Raw genomic sequence first — 24,802 nt, forward strand, 5'->3', positions numbered from 1 at the left:
CTCAGAGCCAACCAATGCATTGTACATGGCAGGGGTCAGCGTCCAATGCGGGACCAATGGCACGACCACATGTGGTGGTTCTCGGATGTCCTCCTGCCTAGGGCTAAGATCGCATCCTGACCGTCCGTAGCGTTTGCTATCAGGCGACCTCAAGTATAAATAGGGCGACATTTCCCCAAGGTAAGGGATCTTGATCCAGAACCTGCATTCCCAATTCTAGCTCTCCAGCTCCTCGGCGACCTCGTCCAGACTCCTCGGACCTCGTCTGCCCTCTTTACTCCACCCTACTAACTTGACTGTCGGAGTCCCCGCCTCGGGTCCCCACTCGAGGCCTCTGACGTCCCCTTTCTTCGTAGGTCCTGGTCCTCGGTCTCGGCACTTCTCGGATCTCACTAGCCCTCAGCCTCCACCGGCCTATGGCCTGGGCCGTCCTCGGAACCCATTGGTCCTTGGCCAGACTTCACTATCGCTTGGCCACAATGCACCTCGGGCTTAATAGGTCCTCGCCCTCAACAGTTCACAGATCCTCTTACCCACCTCGTCCGGGAGACCAGGTAAATTTAATGTGTTTTCCTCAGCCCATCTTGAACACCAACAATTTCGATTTTGGTCGTTAATTTATTGCAACGTTAATTTGGAGTCATGTAGATTGGGTAGTCTACGATTTTAATGTGTTTTTGAAGCTTTGATAAAATTCTATATGCTGATTCAGTGGATTCTTCCGCTGTTTTGGGATTACATGTATGCTGACTACGGTTTGTTTGAAGTGAAAATTCGAATTCTTTTTAACTTTGTTCATGAATGAACGACTTTACATTTTTGTTTTTACTGGGGATGGAAGTTCTTTTAGGTTTGAATGTTCGATTATGCGTTAATTAGTGGCTACAGTTGGTTTTAATCCTTTCCGAGTGCGTCAATTAGTGGCCTTGTGTCGTCAGGGACCTTCCATGTCGATGACATCGACTCATCTTCTTGCAATTTCTGATCTGTCTTTGTCATTGACCCTATTTTGCCATTCTTCTGTTCTAATTGTTGCATTCCGGTCGCCGTGAAGGTGGAAGAGGAGGAGGTGCGCGGCGGTGTTTGTGGTAAACAGAAAGTTTTGGGTCAATTAGGTTTTAAAGGGAGAATAACAAGAAAAAGAAAAATAAGAAAGCTTAGTGATATATTTTGGTAATTTAACCTCTTTCGTTATCTAACTTAACGATTGAGGAGGTATTTGTCGCAAGTCGAACGTAAAAGTTCAGGGTCTTTGAAGTTTGACCCTTTGTCGCAATTCAAAGCATAAGGGGTATTTGTCACTGATGCTATATAATATAGGGGGTCTTTATCACTGATCCTCTAATATAGGGGAGGTTGTTGTAAGTTACGTTATTATTTATTTTCCCACCTTGGTCAGTGACCCAAACACCGGTCCATGAATCATGATCACCCCCCGCGTACAAATGTACCAAAGCCCGTTTGCTTCTCCCTCAGAATTTCCCGTTACCCACCAGAAAAACTGGGGAGCTTTTCCGTGCTTCTCTATCTCTCTCTCTCTAACCCCATGGCTGGTTTTCTTAGTCGTGTCTCATTGCCAGTTTTCTGGGCCGTCCAAGCGCCCCTAGGCGATTTTGTCAACCTCCATATACCATCGGCAGTTTCCGACTACTGCTTATCTTCCTGCATTCCCTCTTATAGCTCCAAACCAGGCGGGTTTCCTTTTGCATGGCGTCGGTGTTTCTGCACCATGTCGTCGATGACCTGACAGTCGGAAAGCCAGAGCTGGTTGAGTTTCTGGAGACGGAGGCCATCGAGTCGGCTATTCGGGCGATCGGTGACTGTACAGAATGTGGGATTCCTGTGTGGAAGAGCAGGAACGAGAAAAGTGTGGTGGAGAGTGCAGAGGTGAGGCAACAGAGGTTTGTCGGTATAATTAATTCTCTTGATATAGTTGCTTTTCTAGCAACCGAAGAGTGTTTGGAGAATCGGAAGAAGGCAATGAAGACACCCGTCTCAGAGGTCGTGGTGCCGAATAATTTACTCTTGAAGGAGGTTGATCCTGGAACAAGGTAAGCATTTCTTATTCTTATTTTTTTTAATGTTAGCATTTTTAGTTTTAAGTGATCATGTGCAACTCTGAGCGGAAATTTTGAACCAACATGTCTTAGTTACTTATGGAAGTGGGTTTCTGTTGATGATGTTGTGACTGCAGTGTCTATGTCGCTTGTGGATCCAATTTCCTAATTTGGGGTAAAGGTTTTTTATTGCTATGTTAATTCTTTGATGGATGACTACTTTTCTAGTTTGATGTTGATGCATTAGCGATATGTTGCTGGACTTGGGTTTGGTGCTTCTGTTATTAATTTGGTTTTTGAGCTGGATTCGATTCTCTTTTGTTCAATAGTTGATCCGGGTTTCTGCTTTTGGAGTTAGTTGGGTTTGACTATTTACATGTTTTTTCGTATTTCTTTATACTCTTTCTTGTCGCTTTATTTCAGAGTAGTATTGTACTTTACCGAGTCTCGGCATTAGTTCCAGTTTGATTTTACCTATCGAAAAGAAGTCTAGTTTGGTTTTCCACTATGATCCTTCCCTTCCGATTATGGATTGGTTCTGAGTTTATATGCTCTACTCTTGATACCGACTCTGTTTAGTTTTGATGGTTAACTAGGAATCTGTCTTGTTTTTATAAAATCTGATCATTGTTGCTGCATTTCTTTCCTGCTTGATGTTTCTCTTGCAGTTTCAATATATGACTCCTATCCCCCACTTTGTTACTGTTGTGACCTGTATTTCATGCTTTAAAAGATATTATTCATAATTACTTCTTTTTTGTCCTCGCTTCCAGTATAAATATTTTAGTAAGAACAAGACTTTTATGAATAATCATATCATTTTTTTCACTGTTTCCACTTTCTATATGTTGATGAGAATGAAAAAGTTTCCATCCTTTTTGCATCTTTATCTGTGATGTCAAAGCATACAACTCCAAAGCAAAAACAGAATTCTTTGAACAGGGATCTGTATCATGCATTTGCTTGACAATTAGTGTACTAAATCTCATTCAAATCACTTTAAAGTAGTAAGAACTATTATTGAGCATGACATCTCATGCCGTGATTGCTTAATACTTTCTTTGATCATATGCTACTGCATTTGCAGAATAGTATGCAGTGACAGGATGATTATTGGTGAACTTTAGCAACCTGTGGACCTTAAGAACAGTGAAAATTACTAACAAAATGATAGAATAAGCATATTCAACAAGATTTTGGACATGTTTTTTTTTTTTTTTAAATTAGTAAAATGAAAATTTCATTACTTACAAATCGTAGTTTTGACATTTTCAACAGATAACTGACGGTTGGTTAATGGCAGGGACCAACTTGACACTCTTTGGAAGTTAAGGTACTGCAGTGACAAGTTTGAAAGTTTGGGTGCTAACTTGACACTATCCCCAAAGTTCAGGGTACTAAAGTTGAATTTTCCCTTATTTATATGTTAAAACTTAAAACTTTTATATCTTATATAAAATAATAAACATTTAGTATAAAACAAAATATACTTGTATTTATATAACATATAATATAATGCAGTGTTTTAAAATGCGGAGGTGTGACATGAGGCGTTCCACTACCTAGAGGCATGAGGCGTAGTTCAGAACGCAAGAGGCGTAAGCCTCCTTAAGAGAAGGGGGGTTAGGAGGAGGATGAAGAGGAAGGGGGGATCTTATTTTTTCTTTATTTTTAATAAAAATCTTTTATATTAGTTGAAAGGGGGGGTCTTGTCAAAGCGGAGGCGAGAGAGCGAACAAATTGGGCTGCATCGAAAAGGGGGCGGGGGGAGGGGGGTGGAGTGCAGCAAGACACCCCCCCCACAGCCGAAGGGGCAGGGGCAAACCACTTTCTTTCCCCTTATCTTTCTTCCCTTCCCTTTCCTTTTCTCTTTTTTTCTTCTCTTCCTTTTTCTTTCCCTTCCCTTTCTTTTCCTTTCCTTTCCTTTTTTTTCTTTTTTCTTTTCTTTTTTCTTTTCTTTTTGTCTTTTTATATCAGATGTGCATGAGGCGCATGAGGTGTACGCCTCTAGCACGCCTCATGAAAAAAGCGCAAGAGGTGTATGCTTCTTGCACATGAGGCATATGCCTCAGAGGTGTCAACACCTCTAGCATACGCCTCAGGGCATTTTGGGAGCGCCTTGCTTGGAGGCATACGCCTCCAACGCCTTTTAAAACACTGTTATAATATAATGTAAGACATATATGTATATATTATATAATGTATATTTAAAATATATATTATGTTATATTGCGGGCTGGGCTTGAAGTGTTAGGCCCAAGCCCAACCCATAATTTTTTAAGCTTCATGCGGGCCTGGGCCGGGCTGGGCTTGCACACAAAAACCTGGGCCCAAGCCTAGAAATTTGCGGGCTGGTCTAGGCCGGCCAAGAATAATCACCCCTAAGTTCTGCCTTTAAGGACTCTCCATTCCCCATTGGTCTTGAAAAGAGTGCTCTTAAGTTTCCTTCCTTGTCTTTGATGGCCCCTCCTATTCCAGCTGGGCCTGGGTTTCCTTGACTACTACCATCGAAGTTTAGCTTTAGGAATCCTTCAATGGGAGGTGTCCAAACCATCCTTGCTTTAACCTTTATGCATTGAACTAGAAGCCACTAAATGTCAATTCCTCCAAATATCATCAAAGGTGAAGTGTTTGAATAGTTCCAAAGTTTGTAGCCAGTGTATAACCCTGGGTTGCCTTGACTACTCCCATCAAAGTTTAGCTTAAGAAATCATTCAATGGGAGGTGTCCAAACCATCCTTGCTTTAACCTTATGCATTGAACTAGAAGCCACTTGCTTTAACCTTCTTGTATAGATTCTTGAGAGGCCGAGAGGAGTAAGGTTTTATGTAGGTATTTTGATATGATTTAATAATAAAATTTAATAGTGGCTGCCCCTCCACTGGGAGTAAAGTTTGGGGTCCAAAAAAGACATGTATTTATGTATATACGAATGTATGCATGTATGTATATGTTTATGTAAATATATTAAATATAATCTTTTATGTATGCCAGGCTGAAAGTGGCTCACTGCAGTTTATTTCTTTTGTAGTCAATTTACATATTTTCTTTTTATTACATTTACTTAATATGGAACCCAATGTCTTTTTTATTACAAACTTTCTTTTACATATTTTTATTTTGTTTTACATATCTTGTATTACATATTTATTTCATAACAATTTTTTATATTTATTTCCATATATATTTGTTTTACTATTAATCCTATGCTTTTGAAATTTTACTTTTTAGTTTGTTTCCATTTTATCACCTTCCTTGCCCAAATAAAATAATCCAATTACTTAATTTTCATATTTCCTAGTTTATTTATTTCTATACAATAAGCTAAATTTATTTATAATTTCTTTATATATATTTTTGATCTAATATACACACACAAAATTTATCCATACAATGTATATACAAGGGTATTTTGATCGATTGTAGTTAGATTAGGGCATCAGAAAGAAATGCTAGTAAATATTTTTCATCAAATACAAGTTATTTATTAGAACTAAATGGCTTGTAAGTAATTGGGAATGGATAAAAATTATTTGACAAATTTGTTCATTTTTATTATATTGATATTTTTGTTTTATTTATTTTTATTAAAGAAAAATCATAACTATTATTTTTTGTAAATTAGTGGGTCATCATAGTTGTCAAGGCGTCACCTAGGCGCCCTTGGCTGGGTGCCTTGCCCAAACGCCTTGACTTTTAGCAACTTGGTGCCCTTCTAGGTGGTTAAGCGCCCACGTAGGCGACAAAAATGACAAGGCGGGCGCCTTTTATAATATCATTTATATTGCTGTATCTTATTAATGTATGTGTTAATACATTTTATTATATGCTATATATATCAATTATATTTTGTTTTAATGTTTTACTATTGAAATTTAAAAGATCAAAGGGTTTTGAGAAGAGAAAAAGAAAGAAAGAAAGAAAAGAAAAGAAAGGGGAAAGAAACAATAGAATAGTAAAGTTCTTTTTTTTTTCTATTCTCTCTCTAACTAAATAAAACAGAAATTCCATCCTTGTTTTTTTTTCTATTTTACTTTCCATCTTGAATATTTATCATATAAAGTTAATAACCTTCTTTAGCTGCTAATTAATATGAATTTGCTCTATTAAATACTTAATATAGTAGTATTATTTTTGAAGATGATGAAATTAATATATGTAAAAGATTTTTATCTTTTAGATGTGATGATTTGCCACATTTTTAGAGGAAATTTAATGTTCTTAATAAAGAGCATTGCTATTTTCAATTAACATACATGCTGAATGGTATATAAAACTAGGAAACTAGCCAAAAGCCAGTTTTTTCATATTATAAAGGGCGCCTAGGCGACTAGGCGACTAGGCGACTAGGCACCCCAGTGTCGCCCAGAATCGCCTAGACGCCTTGAAAACTATGGGGTCCACTATCATTTGCCATGTGAATATGTGAATGGAGATGCTTTCTATCACGTGCATTTAGTAAGAGAAAATTGAAGAGATATTCTTGGGTTAAAAGAGATATTAAGAGAGATTTTTGAGTTTAAATTGTTTGTTTTATTTATAGTCCATTAAACAATCATGTTTTCTTGAATCTTGGAAAGTATTATAACTAATACATTATAAAATTTCCTCTCTCTTTTTTTTTTTTGAGAAAGAAAGGTAAAGTATTATATTACTCACATCAAAAAGCAAGATTATAACACCCTGCACAGCAAGGCACTGTACAGGGCCCAATTCCTTTCTGTACATTTTCTATCCTATATGCTTAGGTATAAAAAGAGAGCTATGCTCAAAGAAAGAACCATATGGTCTATTCCTGAATTACTTTTCTTTTCTTTCTTTCTTTTTTTTTTTTTTTGATCAACATCCACAAAGAAGAATTTTATTAATGATTAAAGGAAATAGATACAAAAAGGAGTTGTGAACAACAAGCATGCCCAATACAAGGCAAGCCACCCAACCCATATTACAATTGTGCCCAATACATAAAATTGTCTTTGAAAGCCTTGCTTAGCTAAATTGTTTGCCAAGCTGTTTGCAGATCTTCTAACCCAACATACTTGGATGTTCATGTCTTTTGATAGACACAAAAATCTTTGGAAATCATTCATTTGATGCTAAGTCACCCTTCTCCTCTTTTCAGCCATTCCACAACTACCTTCGAATCCCCTTCAATAATTAATTTGTCAATTCCCAATTCTTTGGCCTTCTCTACCCTGTAACTACTGCCAAAAATTCTGTTTTCACTGAATCACCTTGCTTGATTGGGGTTGAAAATTCTTGACAGTGTAGCCGGCCAGAGATAAGTGGAAGAGGAGAGAAGAGAAGAGAAGAGAAGAGAAGAGAGGAGAGAAGAGAGAAGGTTTGCAATGTAACAGTACTGGCGGCGCCAGTGTTTATTTTACTATATATAGGGCGACAGAAATAACAAAGGAAAAGACCTTTGTGCCCCTGAGTACAATAACAAACATAACAGAAATAAAAAAACGAAATAAAAAACACTTTAATTAGCCAAACAGGCCCTAACATCTACAACTAAGTTATTTTAACATTATTCCAACACTCCCCCTCAAGTTGGAGCATAGATGTCAATCATGCCCAACTTGTCACACAAATCTTTGTGCCGCACATGATGAAGACCTTTGGTGAAGATATCTGCAAGTTGCTCTTCCGAGCTGACATATGGTGTGCACACTTCTCCACTTTCAAGTTTCTCTCTGATAAAATGCTTGTCCACTTCAATGTGTTTCGTCCTATCATGCAGAACTGGTTTAGCAGCAATATTGATGGCAACTTTATTGTCACAGTAGAGTGACGTAGGATTGCTTACTGCGAAACCCAGTTCATCTAACAGATTTCTTATCCACATGATTTCCACAACCCCATGAGCCATCGCTCTATACTCTGCTTCAGCACTGGATCTAGCCAGCACACTTTGTTTTTTGCTTCTCCATGTGACAAGGTTTCCTCTTACAAAGGCACAATAACCACTAGTAGACTTTTGGTCATTGACTGCTCTTGCCCAATCTGCATCAGTATATACTTCCACTTTTAAGTGACTGTGTTTCTGGAACAACAAACTAGCTCCAGGAAACTTCTTGAGATATCTCAAGATCCTCTCTACAACCTCAAAGTGAGTTGTCCTCGGGCTGTGCATGAATCGACTAAGGACACCCACCGCATAGGCAATATTTGGCCTGGTCATAGACAAATACAGAAGTTTCCCCACGAGTCTCTGGAACATCTTTACATCTTTCAAAAACTCTCCCTGACTGTCTCCCAGATGGTGATTAGGTTCAATAGGTGAATCAGATGGTTTTACCCCCAACTTGCCTGTATCTTCTAGTAGATCTAGTACATACTTCCGTTGGGAAATAAAGATGCCCTTGTGAGAGCGGGCAACTTCAATTCCAAGAAAGTATCGTAAGGGGCCTAGATCCTTCACCTCAAATTTAGTGGTTAAGAATTTTTTTAGTCTCTGGATTTCAGCCTCCCAATCTCCTGTGATCACTATGTCATCCACATACACAATAAGAGCTGCAATTTTACCTTCACCTCTTTTTACAAACAGGGTATGATCTGACTGGCATTGTTTGAATCCCATCTGTTGGACTGCTAAATGGAACTTACTAAACCAAGCCCGAGGTGATTGTTTCAACCCATATAGGGACTTTTTTAACCTGCACACCTTTTATTCACTGCCTTTGGCACAGAACCCTGGGGGTTGGGTCATGTACACCTCCTCTTCTAAGTCACCATTCAAGAAGGCATTCTTGATGTCCAATTGGTGAAGATCACAGTCAAGATTTGCTGCTAAGGAAAGGAGAATCCGGATGGAGTTCATCTTCGCTACCCGAGCAAAAGTCTCTGCATAATCCACTCCATATACCTGTGTGAAGCCTCTTGCTACCAGTCTAGCCTTGTACCTTTCAACAGTTCCATCAACTTTGTGTTTCACTGTGAACACCCACTTGCACCTCTCTGGTTCCTTCTCCTCAGGAAGATCTACCAAGTCCCACGTACCATTTTTGTGTAAGGCATCAATTTCTTCCTACATTGTATCTGTCCATTCAGGTTTTGACAAAGCTTCTGCCACGGTCTTAGGGATGGGGACACTATCCACAGAAGAGAGAAAGGCACGGTACGAAGGTGAAACATGCTCATAGGACACAAAGTTAGAGATAGGATGATTAGTGGTACAAGATCTAACACCCTTTCTCTTAGCAATAGGAATATTAAGATCATTGGGGACAGGTGAATCAACATTTAAAGGAGCAATGGGAGCAAGTGTACCTGGCTGATGAGACGGATCTGCCTCGGGTGAATCCGATGATGTTGGTTGCATAGTGTCCGGCTCCATGGCTCTTGAACTTTGCTGGCTCTTATGGCGACGATGAAAAACTCGGAACGGAGGAGGATCGGGTAAAGGAGGTAGTAGTTGAATCTGAGTCATCGCCTGTTTCTCCTCAACCCTACTCTCCCCCTTAGGAGAAACCGAGAAGAACGGTTGACTCTCAAAGAATGAAACATCAATGGAAACATAGTACTTGCGGGCAATGGGATCATAGCAACGATACCCCTTTTGAGATGAAGGGTAACCAAGAAAAACACAAGGAATAGCCCGAGGGTCAAGTTTACCACGAGTAGGTGACAGGTTGTGGACAAAACAACGACACCCAAAAACACGCATTGGAATGGTGGACAGCGGGGCTGTAGGGAACAAGAGCTGATGTGGGGCCTTATACTCTAGTAGCCGAGAGGGCATGCGATTGATGATATATGTCGCACACAATACTGCATCCATCCAGAACTGTTTTGGCACATTCATATGAATCAGCAAGCCACGAGCAACTTCGAGAAGGTGACGGTTTTTTTCGTTCAGCCACACCATTTTGTTGGGGTGTCCTGGCACAAGAGCTTCGCTGAAGTGACCCACTCGAAGCAAAGAACTTCATGAGATCACTATGGAAATATTCCTTTGCATTGTCCGACTAGAAAATATGAATTTCCGTTTGGAACTGAGTGAACACCATGCGTTGAAAATCTTTCACAATTTGTGGCACTTCATCTCGAGATCGCATAGGGTAAACCTAAGTGTATTGAGAAAATCATCAATCAAAGTAACAAAATACCTATAGCCAGCCGCAGTAGGTAGAGTAACAGGGCCCCAAACATCAGAATAAACAATATGAAATGGAAATTCAGATCTTTTATTTCTTAAAGGTAAAGAACTTCTACAATGCGTACTCAACTGACAAGTTTGACACTGTAACTGACTCACTGACAAGGACTCAAACAACTTTGGGAACATAACTTTTAACGACTCAGAAGAAAGATGACCTAAACGACTATGCCATAAATAGGCCTGACTCTCACTTGACGAACTTGTGGACTCAGTCGCCACTAGACCAGCATTATTCTCCAACACGTAGAGACCATCCACCATGCTTCCTCTACCAATCGTCTTCCCCGAGGTCAAATCCTGAAACACACATGAAGACGGAAAAAAGGTGACTGAGCAGTTCAAAGAGTGAGTAATACTACTAATGGACAACAGATTAATAGGTAATTTCGGAACATGCAAGACATTAGGAAGAGTAAGGCCAAGTGGGAGAGATATGGTGCCTCGGCCAGCTATGGTAGAAAAAGAACCATCAGCCAGTCTTACCTTATCTCTCCCAGAGAGAAGGTTATATGTCTGGAACAAATTTGACTTACCGGTCATGTGATTTGAGGCTCCGGAGTCAATAATCCAAGGTGAATCAGTAGTATGAGATGACACATGGAAGGCTGTGGCATTACCTGATGTAGACACAAATGAGGTAGGAGTAGGCCCAGAATCCACCTGGCGGAGAGTCCTACCATACAATTCCAAATGTTCACGGAAGGAGTTGATAATATCTTCCTTAGGGTCAGAACCGGGATGTCTCTCCTGAGTTTCGGAAGGACTAGTCTCTGTCGATGCCATATTAGCTGAGTTATACCATTTTTGATTCTGCTGGCCTGGTTTCTTGCCCTGATCCGGTGCTGACTTCTTACCCAAATCCTGTGCTCATTTAGGTTTTCCATGGAGATCCCAGCATGTATCTTTAGTGTGTCGTGTCTTCTGGCAGTGAGTGCACCAAAGCTTGCTTTTATCTTCTGATTTTTTCTGAGTGTCACCCCTTTTAAAGCCACCTGCGACATTTGTATCTGAATTTCCCCGGACTGCTAGGGCAACTGACTCCCCTTCTACACCATTCATCACACTTCTGCTTTCTTCTGACTGCACCAAGGCATACACCTCCTGGACTGATGGCAAGTCTTTACTACCCAAGATCTGTACCCTGATGGACTCATATGACGAATTCAGCCCTAGGAGGAAGGCAAACACGCGTTGCTGTGATACAAGTGACTTATAGGCTTTTGCATCTTCATCACACTTCCAATTCACATTCTGATAGTGATCAAGTTCTTTCCATATTGATGTCAAATCAGAATAGTACATTGAGAGACTCCTCTCCCCTTGCTTGTAAGTAGAAGATTCAGCTTGTAGTTGATATATCTTGGCATAGTGTCTCTGTTCTGAATAAGTGGACTTCGCTTGTTCCCATATCTCACAAGCAGTTTCAGCCCACATAAAAGTCTTCCTTACACGTGGCAGCATTGAAACCAAGAGCCAAGACATCACCATACTGTTCTCTTTGGTTCCACCTATCATGCTCAGCACTTCTATACTTCGGTTCCTTTACTCTCCCATTGATGTATCCTATTCGCCCCCTAGCAGTGATGTAGAGTTTTATCCCCCTAGACCACTCAAGGTAATTCAGACCATCAAAGGGAATGACAGCCATGGGAAAGCTCATATCCATTCCCCCACTCACTCCATTGTGGCTCCCTGAGATCTTTGAAGTAGCAGAATTCTCAGTCGACATGGTCAAGTAGTTAATCAGTCCCAAACCCCGGACTTAGGACCCTTCCTTACTCCACAAAACAATGTTCCACTCAGTTCACACCCACACACTCGGGTTTACCAACCAGATTGAGCACAAACAGTACCAAATTCCGGACAAAAACTGAGGTAATATTCGGCAGATTTCAGACCTGTATAGTTTTATCAGTCCCCACCTACCAGAATTCCAGAATGTCTAACAGCCACTAATCAGCAGGAGAGATCCTTCTTACTTATAGTCAACTCAAACCATTGAGAAGACAGGTCAGCATTGACCTACAGTTGTCTTAACACATGAACAGGATCACACGATCCAAGAAAACTAGGGTTACACAGGTTCGACAGCATTCAGCCGCCCCAGATTCATAGGGTTTTCACTCGGCACACGACCAAGGAGAGTAAAGAAGAGAAAAAATAGGGAGAACTGTACCAGTTGTAGCTATTCTGTAGTTCAGAATCAGATTTCTTTTCTGCTAGTCTGTTCGATTTGTTCTTTGGGTTGATCGATCTTCTCTTGACATTAGGGTTGATCGATCTGCTCTCTTTTAATCAGCATTCCCGCTCTGATACCATCTTGACAGTGTAGCCGGCCAGAGATAAGTGGAAGAGGAGAGAAGAGAAGAGAAGAAGAAGAGAAGAGAAGAGAGGAGAGAAGAGAGAAGGTTTGCAATGTAATAGTACTGGCGGCGCCAGTGTTTATTTTACTATATATAGGGCGACAGAAATAACAAGGGAAAAGACCCTTGTGCCCCTGAGTACAATAACATACATAACAGAAATAAAAAAACGAAATAAAAAACACTTTAATTAGCCAAACAGGCCCTAACATCTGCAACCAAGTTATTTTAACATTATTCCAACAAAAATAAAACACTAATAATGCTTCCTTCATCCCTAATAACCCCTCCAATACTTGAGGGACCTGGGTTACCCATACTAAGTCACCCCCTCTCCTCTTTTCAGCCATCCCACAACTACCTTCGAATCCCCTTCAATAATTAATTTGTCAATTCCCAATTCTTTGGCCTTCTCTACCCTGTAACTACTGCCAAAAATTCTGTTTTCACTGAATCACCTTGCTTGATTGGGGCTGAAAATAAAACACTAATAATGCCTCCTTCATCCCTAACAACCCCTCCAATACTTGAGGGACCTGGGTTACCCATACTACTACCATCAAAGTTCAACTTCTTCCAACCAACCATTGGGGGTGACCAAAACTCTAGGGATTTTTGTTTCCTAGAGGAAGATCCAACAATTGCCCCCAATTCCAGAAAAAAAATCTTCCACTCTAAAGTATGAAAAAAGTTTCAAGGTTTTCACCCAATGGGCAACTTTAAGAGTAATACAATCAATTAGCATCTCCAAGCTTCTCTTCTTCTCAAAGATTCTTGTGTTTCTTTCTACCCATACCATCCAACATACTGTTGCCCTTGTACATCTCCACAAAATCCTACATCTTTTTTTTGTGCTTCTCAAAACAGAAGGGCTGAACAGTCCATCCGAACTGGAACAAGGGTTCCACCTACAACCAAAAAGAGAAGAAAACCATTTCCAAATACAACAAACAAAGGGACAGGAGATTAAGAGGTGGAAGGCAGTTTCACTGTTCAATTTACACAAAAGCACCAGTTGTGGGACAAGGCCCAATTTGATCTTTTCCTTGCAACAAATCACAAGTATTAATGCACAACCAAAAAGAGAAGAAAACCATTTCCAAATACAACAAAGGGACATGAGATTAAGCGGTGGAAGGCAGTTTCACTGTTCAATTTACACAGAAAGCACCAGTTGGGGGACAAGGCCCAATTTGGTCTTTTCCTTGCAACAAATCACAAGTATTAATGCACCCATGGAACACTTCCCAGAAAAATGTACTGACCTTTGGAGGATTAGGAAATCACCAGATTTCTTTCACTAGGAAAGTGGAAACAAGGAAGCTAAATAACGACTTACAAGAAAACTGCCTAGTAGGGGAAGGGGACCACCCCCGAGCACCCCTCCCATCATTAACAAGGGTCACCGTCTCCAGCACACTCAACAAGTTAAACACCAAGGGGATTTCTGACTCTTAGATTTCTAATAAACCCCAAATTCCAATTCAACCCATAAGAAGGGTGAGGATCTATAAAATCAGGCACAGGTCTACCTTTGAGACTTGAAAGAACAAAAAGGGAGGGAAAGACATCTTTCAAAGGGGATTCACCCACCCACACATCTTTCTAGAACCTTATTTTACTACTAGAGGCCAAGTCATGCCTTACATGATTGAGGAAAGAAGAATGCCATAAGGTGAGACAGTCCGCATCCTAGCCATTTCTTGACAGCCCATGAATACTTGCCACCACTTTATGCCATAGTCTTTTATTTTCCACAGGGAACCACCAAAGCAATTTGCTTAATAGTGCCTGTTTTTCATATTCACATTTCCAATCCCTAACCCCCTTCTTCCTTTTTCTTAACCACCTTTCTTCCCCTCCCTTGGTTCCCAAAGGAAATCTCTCATATGCTTCTCAATTCTCTTTACTATTGCTTGAGGCATCATGGACTATGGTGCAAAATAAACATGGAGGTTAAATAGAGTGGATTTGATCAATGTAAGTTTCCCACCTAGAGAAATATAGTTCCTTTTCCATCCAGCCAGTCTTTTCTCAGTTCTCTCTACCACTAGACTCCCAAACCTAACCAGTCTAGGGTTATCTCCTAGAGGTAAACCTAAATACCTTAAAGGGCATTCCCCACTCTCACATCCTAAGGTTTTTGTCATAGACCTAAGCTCCTCACTTTCTAGATTGACCCTTGCCAGTTGGCTTTTGTTCCAATTTGCACTTAAATTAGACGTTCTCTCAAACAGATTGACCACCAATTTCAGATTTTCCACACCTTCTCTATTCTCCCCATCACAAAAAATCAAAACGTCATCTGCAAATTGAAGGTAAGTAACTAGAACACCATCCCTTCCCACCAACCAGCCCTTGAATAACTGCCAACAATTAGCTTTGGATATCAAGTTACTAAGGACCTCAGCCACCAACGTAAAAAGAAAGGGGGAAAGTGGATATCCTTGTTTTAGGCCTCTAATCCCTTCAAAAAAATCAACCACTGACCCATTAACAATTATTGAATAATGACTTGTTTACAAACATCCTTTAGTCCACTTACACCATAAGTCTCCAAACCCACAACTCCTCAAGATATTAATAAGGAACTCTTAATCCACTAGATCATATGCTTCTCCAAATCCATCTTGATTGCAACCCCCTTGTTCCTTGATCCCTTTTGAGCCTCAACACATTCATTCACAATTAATATTTGATCCAAATGGAACTTTTGGATGGTAAGGAAGGACATGGTTCACTCTTGAAAGAAGAGAGGTGTTTAAGGTGGTCCCTAAAGAATGAGTTGGAAGAAATCGTACTTAGGGAAGAGATTTGTTGGAGGTAGAAATCAAAACATCAATGGATTAAAGAGGGGAATGGCAATACTAAATTTTTCCATGCAACTGCTAATGGAAGGAGAAAAAACTTTGTGGAGAAGTTAGAGGTGAATGGTGAAATTGTGGTTAACCAAGATGAGATTGCCAATGTTTTATGAATCATTTTAGAGAAGTCTACAAAAGGTAGGGGGATGTAGTTAGAGTGGAAGGGTTGGAGTGTCTAAGACTGGACCCTGACTTGGCAAGATTGCTAGAAAGAAATTTTGAGTTTGAAGAAATAAGAAGGGTAGTGTTTTCAATGGATAGATCTAAAGCACTAGGATTGGACAGATTCACTATGGCTTTCTATGAAGATTGTTGGGAAATCATCAACTTAGATTTGTGGATAGTCTTTGAGGAGTTTTCTGAGGATCATTAGTCTAGGGATTAACTCCACTTTTTTTGGCCCTGATATCTAAAAAGGGAGATGTAGTCCAATCGAGAGCAAGGTTCAAAGTATCGATACACCTTTATGTATCGACAGAGGTGTATCGGTGCTTAGATACATGCGGTTTTATATTTTTTCTCTAGTTTTTTTTTTCAAACTTTGGTTTTTGGGGAGGCATTTAGGCATATTTTTTTATTAAAAAAGAGGGGTCCCAAAACACTTGTAAATAGGTGTATCAGAACCCCATAGATCGATACGATGCGCCCGATACAGGGTGTATTGTATCAAAATTTTGAACCTTGATCAAGAGATTTTAGACCCATAAGCTTGATGACTAGCATTTATAAAATTTTGGTCAAAATGCTATCTTTGAAATTAAAAATAGCACTACCCAATTTAATAAGTCAATCACAAGGGGCATTCATTCAAGGAAGATAGATCACAAATCAAATTTTGATAGCAAATGATTGTGTAGAGGATTTCAAGAAAAGGGGAAAGAAAGGTTTTGTGTAAGTTGGGTCTAGAGAAAGCTTATGATACGGTTGATTGGTCCTTGTTGGATTCCTTGAGGACCTTTGGTTTTGGGAGAGGTGTTGTGGTTGGATTGAAGGCTGTTTGGAAACTTCCCATTATTCGATTTTAGTTAATGGAGTGGTTAAGGATTTCTTTCCAGCCTCTAAAAGATTGTGACAAGGGGGACCCCTTTCTCCCTTTTTACTTTGATAGTCGATGTGTTTAGTAGGCTCATCTTGAGAGCTGATAGTTTAGATCTGATTAGAGGTTGGAGGGTAGGTAGAGATTGCACCGTTGTAACACATTTGCAGTTTGCAGATGATACGGTTATCTTTTATGAGACTAGAGATCCATGGAAGGCAAGGAACTTGAAACAAGTGATAAACCTATTTGAACGTGTTTCTCAGTTGAAGAGCAATATTGAAAAGAGTTGTGTAGTGGGGCTAAATTTGAAGTGGGAAGAGATGAGTGAGATAGCCGAGTCCTTAGGTTGCTCTACCTCTGGCTGGATTTGAAATATTTGGGAATTCCATTATGAGATAATCCTAGGGAAGGAAGATTTTGGAACCCCATTGTAGAAAAATGCGCGAAGAAGTTGGAAGCTTGGAAGAGAAACTACATCTCCTTTGGGGGTCATATCACTTTAATAAAGGCTTTTATAGAAAATCTTCCAATTTATTTTCTCTCGGTCTTTAGGATGTCACAAAGGGAGGTTTTGAAGGTAGAGAAAGTTATGAGGGACTTGTGGGAGCTTGGGGAAGGAAGGATCATGTGGTTAGGTGGGAACTAGTGTGTAGGAGGAAGGAGCAGGGGGGTTTTGGGATTAGGTAATTTAAGGAAGAAGAATACAACTTTGCTGGGTAAATGGCTGTGGAGGTGACATCTGGAAAGGGAAAGACTTTGACACAAAGTTGTAGAAAGTATTCATGGAGTTGTAGGTAATGGTTGGGATGCTGGTGTATCTCGGAGGGCTACGTTGAATTCTCCTTGGAAGGCTATCCATAGTATTCTTCCTTTGTTCTTTAACCTGATCAGGTATGATGTTTGTACTGGAGATAAGGTTTTGTTTTGGGAGGATGTTTGGATTTGTAAATTCTACCCTCAAGGAACTTTTTCCCTCCTTGTATTCATGTCCTTTTCCCTTTCTTCTAGCCTCAATTGGAATTTGGGTTTTAGGAGGGATTTGAGAGATTTTGAGCTTGAGCAGGTTGCCTTGCTCCTTAAAACTTTGGATCCAGTTTGTTTGAATCCTTCCAAACCAGATGGTCGCATTTGGACCCCTAGTTTTTTGGGATCCTTTTCTTGTGCTTCCTAATTTTCTTGCTTGTGCTCAGTTCCTAATCCTCAGCCTTTTCATAGCAAGGAAGTTTGGTCCAAACCTATCCCTCCAAAAGTTGGATCTCTTTGTTGATTGGAAAATTAAACACTTTGGGATGTCTTGCAAGTTAAAAGACCTGATCTTTCCATTTCCCCTAACTGGTGTACCCTCTGCAGAGCAAATGGAGAAGGTTGCTACCATCTACTAATATCCTGCCCTGTTGTTGTAGGTCTTTCGGAGAAGCTTTTTGGTCTTTTTGGTTGCAGGTGGGTTGAGTCGGTGCAAATCAGTAGGCTGTTTGGCTCTTCAACTTTTAGGTGGCCAAAGAGAAGAGGTAGATTCTTGTGGAGGTGTGCTAGAGCTGCTTTGGTGTGGACTGTTTGGGAGGAAAGTAATGCTAGGATTTTCAACGACAAGTAAAGGGATGAGACTAGTGTGCGGGAAAGTATTTTAAACAGGGTCATAAACTAGGTAAAGTCTTTGGACCTGTTCTCACCTTTCTCCTTTGATGACATCTGGAGAAATTGGGAGCAAATTTTCAAAAGTTCTATTGCTAGAAATAAACCTGTGGAGTGGAGGCCTCCTGAAGGTGTTATTAAATTAAATTTTGATAGCAGTAGTCTAGGTAACCCAGGGCTGTCCAGAATTGGGGGAGTTTTCTGAAATGCTGGTGGCTAGATTGTAGCTTTATTTTCTGGTCCTATTGGTGGGGAGACTCGGTTAATGCAGAAGCCCAAGTTGTACTACAATGAACAGAGATTGTGAAGGAACTGGCTGTGGGGCATTTGATAATTGATGACAACTTTAAATTGGTTGTTGGGTGGCTGAAAGAGCTGGAAACTGTATCTTGGTCCTATAGGGGGCTAAGATTCAAATGGTTAACTACAAATATAATAGTTAGAGTTTAATGGGAAGGATGATTGGCAAATGGGATAGCAGATTTTCTAGCCAAGCAAGGGGTACATAGGAATCAGTTTTTTTGGGCTCAACTGTAAGCTTTGTGATATAGTTTAGAGGCTGCACCTCGCGCCTCGTTGTTGAGAGTTTGTTCTATGTATCCTTTGATTTTTAATTAATAAAATTGCTATTACTTATAAAAAAACAAAGATTTTACCACCTCCTCATATGGTAATCATATATGTACCAACCTAGGGTCACCACTAATTGTGATGTTTTAGGTCTATAAGGAATGGGGTCATTAGATCTCACATGTTAGTCTCACTCAACACCTAATGCCCTATAAGGATGTTATAGTGACAAAATAAATACAACTAACTCACCTCATGAATATAGGGTTTTTCACTTAATGTTCAATGTTGGAAGACAAAAAAATAACTTTAAATGATCACAAAATTATTATAACTTGAACAATCTTCCACTTGCACTTCTAAAACCAGTCAACATTCTTAACATCATAGCATCAACATAATGCGTTATCCAAACACTTTCCTTTAAGTTTCCAAATCCTCATATTCTGCCTAAGTGGTAGAATTAACAATGTGATGCTGCTTTACGCTCTATCTGCTACTACTACTCTACACAAAGTAAAGATACCCTGTTGAGAGCACAATTATCAATGTAAGGGTAATTTAATCATTTGAATAATCATGGGGTTAATTGTAATTTATGTGCTATAATATATATACAAGCAAGAGGGCCACACTTGGGAATCTCAATGGGGCGGGGCGGGGTCGGTTGTCACATACCCCGTCCCTGACCCTGAACACACATAATGCACCCTGTCCCGCCCTACGCCGGCCATTCCTACCTGCAAATTAGCATAAATCAGTAAAAATAACACATACATGATTTAGATTAATAAAATAGAAATTAGTAAAGTACAAATTTGCATGTTGAAACAAATATATAGTAAAATACAAATATGCATTAATTGGAAATACAATCAGTATTTATATGACATAAAAATAATTAAAATATATAACCTAATCGGGACAGGTTGGGGGGCGGGCTTGGGGCAGGATGGAGCCCTGGTCGGGGTGGGTCAGATTACCATCTCTAGCCACACATGACAATTTTGGCAGTCCTTGCCATTCCTACCTGCAAATTAGCATAAATCAGTAAAAATAACACATACATGATTTAGATTAATAAAATAGAAATTAGTAAAGTACAAATTTGCATGTTGAAACAAATATATAGTAAAATACAAATATGCATTAATTGGAAATACAATCAGTATTTATATGACATAAAAATAATTAAAATATATAACCTAATCGGGACAGGTTGGGGGGCGGGCTTGGGGCAGGATGGAGCCCTGGTCGGGGTGGGTCAGATTACCATCTCTAGCCACACATGACAATTTTGGCAGTCCTTTATTCTATTATTTTCTCTTCTCTCCCCTTTCTTCATTATCTCTTTTAATCTCTCATAAAGCACTAACAAACATAACAAGTTAGTTTCAGAGCAACATTGGGACCTATTACCAATCAGTGCTACTATAACAGTTGCTGTCATCATCATTGTTGACCACTGATGTCAACAGGCCATATGACTGGTTAGGTCGATAAATGGAGGTAACCCTAGGTTTTGGTGGAGTTTGACTGTAGATGAACCTTGGTATTGAAATTTGTGGACATTTGGAACTGGTATACTATTTTTCTAGGTATTCAAATTCCTGGACTCAAATCACACGATTTGAGAATGAGTCTTTTTGGATCTAAGTTGTATGATAATCTAGAATCTTTTGGAAGTGTCTTGCATTGATTAGTGGAATACTAATGGTTTTGGACTGATTTTTTCAAACCATATTTGCTGCCCGGCTCTGTTTTGTCTCTTTTAAAGCTGCATGAGAGACTTGTTTTGTATACTTTCTATCCAGAAACCATGTTATACCATATCATTGAGGTCTGTCCTTTTTTTGCCTTAATACTTGGCTGGTTATGCACTCTTTCCCCAAGTGTTTAACAGTTTGTGTACTAACCTTTGAGAAGCATTAACAGTTTGTATACTTATCTCAAAAGGTGTGAATGATTTGTTCTCTTATCTTGGAATGTGTAAATAGTAAGAGTAGAACTAGTGGTCTCTAACACCGATTGAAAGGGCGGGTTTGGATACTACATGGGAGTGGGTGGAAGTCCCAATATTCTGATCACCACTATAAACTTGATGAAAATAGTTTCTTGGAGTGGTCTTAGCTTGCAAAATTATATGCAAGGATAGAGGAAAGATTGGATACCTCATGGAAAGAGATGAAACTGCCATCAGATATTGGAACCATGTAGCCACGTATTGCTTGGAACCAGACCTGTCCATGGCCCAGGCTTGGTTGAGCTTTTTTCAAAATTTGAATGGGCCCGGTCTGAAGCAGTGTAAAATGTTAATGGGCTGAGCCAAAGTCCAGCCTGTGAACAGGTCTACTTGCAATTTGATTGTAATGTTGTGGTTGTTTAGTTCCACAAAGATGAACATTGCTAGGATTTATAATTTATAACCAATTGTTGCACACACAAAAAAAAAAAAAAATGCTAGGAATTAAACGTTCTTACTCATTTCCAAGGACACCTGGGATAGTAGGGTTATAGCTATGTATTCTTAATGAGAAATCCAGGGTCCATTGACTTCAGAGAGAGATCAGCAGTAACAAATATCGAAAGAGATAGGTCAATCAATATAGAAAATTCATTGAGAAGCACAGGGTGTTTAGGTTTACCTCTTGGATCTAGATTTACTTCTTAATGGAGTCCAATTGTTGAGAGGGTAGACAGCAAGTTAGCTTCTTAGAAGGCAATGTAGATGACAAAAGGGGACAAATTGACTCTTATTAAGTGTGTCTTGTCAAGCTTACATTATTATATGATGGCTCTGCTCCCAATTCCATCTTGCACGGCAACATTAATAGAGAGGAGAACGAGGGAGTTTCTTTGGTGAGGAGAGATGAGTTTAAATTCCACCTTGTGAGCTGGAAGAAGGTGTTCTCTTGGAGGAATTTAGGAGGCTCGGGGGTGAAAAGGATGAAAGAAATGAAATTGACCCAAATGGCTAAATGGTTCTGGAGGTTTAATGAAGAACTGATTTCTCTTTGGAGAAGGTAATCTTGCGTAGTATGGCACAAGGAACTGAGAGCAGGACCCAGGTTTTGGTTACCAGGTCTTATGGGTGTGCTCTTTGGAAAGGAATTGAAAAATCTTATTACTATTATAAAAGGAGTGACCTTTGATGTGGGGGATGGTGTTAGGGTTGGTTTTTGGGATGATAATTGGGCAGCAGTAGGCCCATTTAATAGGGCTTTCCCTTCCCCGTTTGCAATTGATCATATTAAAACAAATTATTTGGATGATATTTATGTCTATATAAATTGAAAACCTTACATTAATATAAATTTCCAAAACACAACCTATTGAAAACAATATAAAAGATGTTGAGGTACTAGGATGTATTTCAAGATGTATTCCAATGATATTTCATGTTGGTATCTATGGAAATAAAGATGGAGACATTATGGCTCCAGTTTTCTTCACGACTTTTATTACCTAGTATAGTACTGAATTTGAATTTTAATGGTTCTGCTCCCTATCTTGTGTTAAACCCTTCATTTTGTTCTCTATGTTATATCTACGAGAATGATACTTATGATCTTCGTTCAAGAGGGGCCCCTTTAACATGTTATATTGGATCCTAAAAACAGCCATACCCTTTGTATTGTTATTAATCCTGTCTGATCCCAATCCAGTGATCGAAAGTATCCCATGATATGAGTTTCTCTTGTTCAATTTTGACATGGATTCGTATCTCCTTATTGATACTTTATACTACGGAGATGCTCTAAGGATTTTGCACATAAGAATTCTTAGTGTCTGGAAATACAAAAATACACAACAATTTTAGAAAATCCCATATCTGACCACTTGGCTTCTGCATTATTAATTCATGAGCTGACAAATATAAAATGTCTTTGGTGTATAAATATCTTTCAACTCTACAATATTAACACCTTGTAGTTCTTGTTTATCATGCAAGACTGATTGATGCATTAGAGATGATGAAGCAAGGTGTGAGGCATCTCCTTGTGCCAAAAAGTATAGTGTGGAAAGGCGTGAGCAAGCGTTTCTCGGTTCTCTACAATGGCAAGTGGCTTAAAAACCTTGAGTCTTCCACTGGCACCAATGGTACCACAAACAGCATTCGGCCTACATCTTCCTCTTCAATGTCTGTCTGTGAGAAAAAGTTTTGCTGCTTATCAAGAGAGGATGTGATCCGTTTTATTATTGGGTGCCTTGGTGCTCTTGCTCCACTACCTCTCTCCTCCATCCTTTCCCTTGGAGCAGTCAACCCGAACTACAAATACATTGAGGCATCTACCCCAGCCATCAAGGCTACCCAAAAGCTTCCCCCAGACTATAGTGCAGTAGCTGTTGTTGAGTCCACATCAAAGGGCCATTGCAAGATCATCGGAGAGATATCAGCCTCCAAACTACGGAAATGTGATCATATAGCTGCTGCCTGGGCCCTTGGAAACCTGTCAGCAGGACAGTTTGTAATGGGGGTTTGTGATGAATCTGATGATATAACCCCAACGTCTCTTCCTGATTTTTCAATCAATTCTATAGTCAACGAGGATGGTTGTGACGTTGGTGGGTTGAGGCCAAGGAAGTTCTGTAGTAGGAGCATTGGGTTCACTAGTAATTCAACAAGCCCAACTATAGGAAGGAGCATCTGTACAGGGAATGCACCCTTGACATGCAAGGTTACATGTTCATTGGCGGCAGTCATGGCTCATATTCTGTCTCGCAGGGCAACCCATGTCTGGGTTACTGACTCTGAGAGTGAAGATATCTTGGTTGGGGTGGTCTCTTACACCGACATCCTGGTTGCTGTGATTAAACACCCTTCTACCATTGCTTGTGTAAATAATTGATTTTGAGGGTTTTCTTTTTGTTTTTCCCTATTCTTTTTTATGGGGCTCAAGTTGAGCATAAATATGCTGATTTATGCCTTTTTTGACGAAATAGAATAGTCATTCGTTTTTCCCTTCTAATTCTTTTACATTATGCCCCATCATATATTTGTTGTAGAGTTGGATGTTTGTTGTGAACAAATAATAGTGTTTAGTTCTTTTTTATAAATCCTCTCCACCCATCTCCACCCTCCTCGAGTAGGATTTCAATTTAGACGATGTTTTAAAAATGTTGTTGACCCAGGTGGTCAAACCGTTTGATCCAGAAACTGGTCATGTTCCCGGTTCTGTTTATGTCCTGGGTTGCTGGACATCAAACCGGCCGTTTGAATCGACCGAAGCCGGTGATCTGGATGGTTTAGCCATCAAACCAGCCGTTTGGCCTGGTTAACGGTTCATGGGTTGCATTTAAATAAAAACTTCTTATCGAACTATGGAGTTTGGACGATGATCTGCAGTGGTGAACAGAACGATGACCACCCTCTTGGGTGGCAAACATAACTGGAGTAAGAACTCACATCGTCTGCATCCTGGATTTAGAAAGTTTTCTGCATCCACCAATAAGAAGAGAACACGTCATATAATGATGTTAGATGCATTTCAACTAACGGAGTCCAGACTTTTAGCGGGCGTCTAGACTACAAAAACGAAAGGAGATTGGGCGGGTTTAACAAGATTTAAAAGTTTTTGGAGTCTAGAGACCTTTTAAAGTCTGGACTCTGTTAGTTGAAATGCATCTAACATCTATATATGACGTGTTCTCTTCTTATTGGTGGATGCAAAAAGTTTTCTTCATCCTGGATGCAGATGATGTGAGTTCCTCGAGCAACTACCAAAATGACAAAAGAAAGAGGGTTTTCTTTAGTCCATTACGATACTACCCTTTTTCTTAATAGAATCTGTAGTTGATACATTTTCTTTTTGAAGCCTTATAGCAAACATCATTCATTAAATGCCCATATTACAATTAAGCAAGCACAGAGAGAAAGAAAAGAGAAAAACCGACCAAACTTGCTGAGCAAGAAAAGAGAAAAACCGACCAAACTTGCTGAGAAATAATAAAGTAACCATAATCATTGGGAGAGAAGATCTTGAGAAAGCTTCTGCCTTCTGCTAGTGGCAAAAAATTTGAAAATGACAGAGGGATAACTACCTCTAACTCTCCAAGGCTCTAATATAGACCAATTCAAGTGTGAATTCCTTAACAATCCTACACTTTGTCCC

The 24,802-nt window shown here is 39.7% G+C and overlaps 1 protein-coding gene across 2 annotated transcripts; it reads left to right on the forward strand.

Moving 5' to 3' along the window:
- Positions 1 to 562: 562 nt before the first annotated feature.
- On the forward strand, positions 563 to 23,661 carry LOC104589679 (CBS domain-containing protein CBSX6-like). Of its 2 annotated transcripts, XM_088902235.1 has the most exons (3): positions 563 to 2,051; positions 2,195 to 2,232; positions 22,623 to 23,661. In XM_088902235.1, exons 1-3 carry the CDS (start codon positions 1,708 to 1,710, stop codon positions 23,537 to 23,539), a joined length of 1,299 nt encoding a protein of 432 aa, XP_088758361.1. In that variant the 5' UTR covers positions 563 to 1,707; the 3' UTR covers positions 23,540 to 23,661. The 2 variants fall into 2 exon arrangements, with proteins under 2 accessions (XP_088758361.1, XP_088758362.1); XM_088902236.1 differs by lacking the exon at positions 2,195 to 2,232 and having other exon boundaries at positions 22,642 to 23,661.
- The last annotated feature ends 1,141 nt before the right edge of the window (positions 23,662 to 24,802 follow it).

Source organism: Nelumbo nucifera, chromosome 3 (assembly GCF_055504915.1).
Source record: "Nelumbo nucifera cultivar China Antique chromosome 3, China Antique-T2T, whole genome shotgun sequence".
In the NCBI taxonomy this organism is placed as follows: domain Eukaryota; kingdom Viridiplantae; phylum Streptophyta; class Magnoliopsida; order Proteales; family Nelumbonaceae; genus Nelumbo; species Nelumbo nucifera.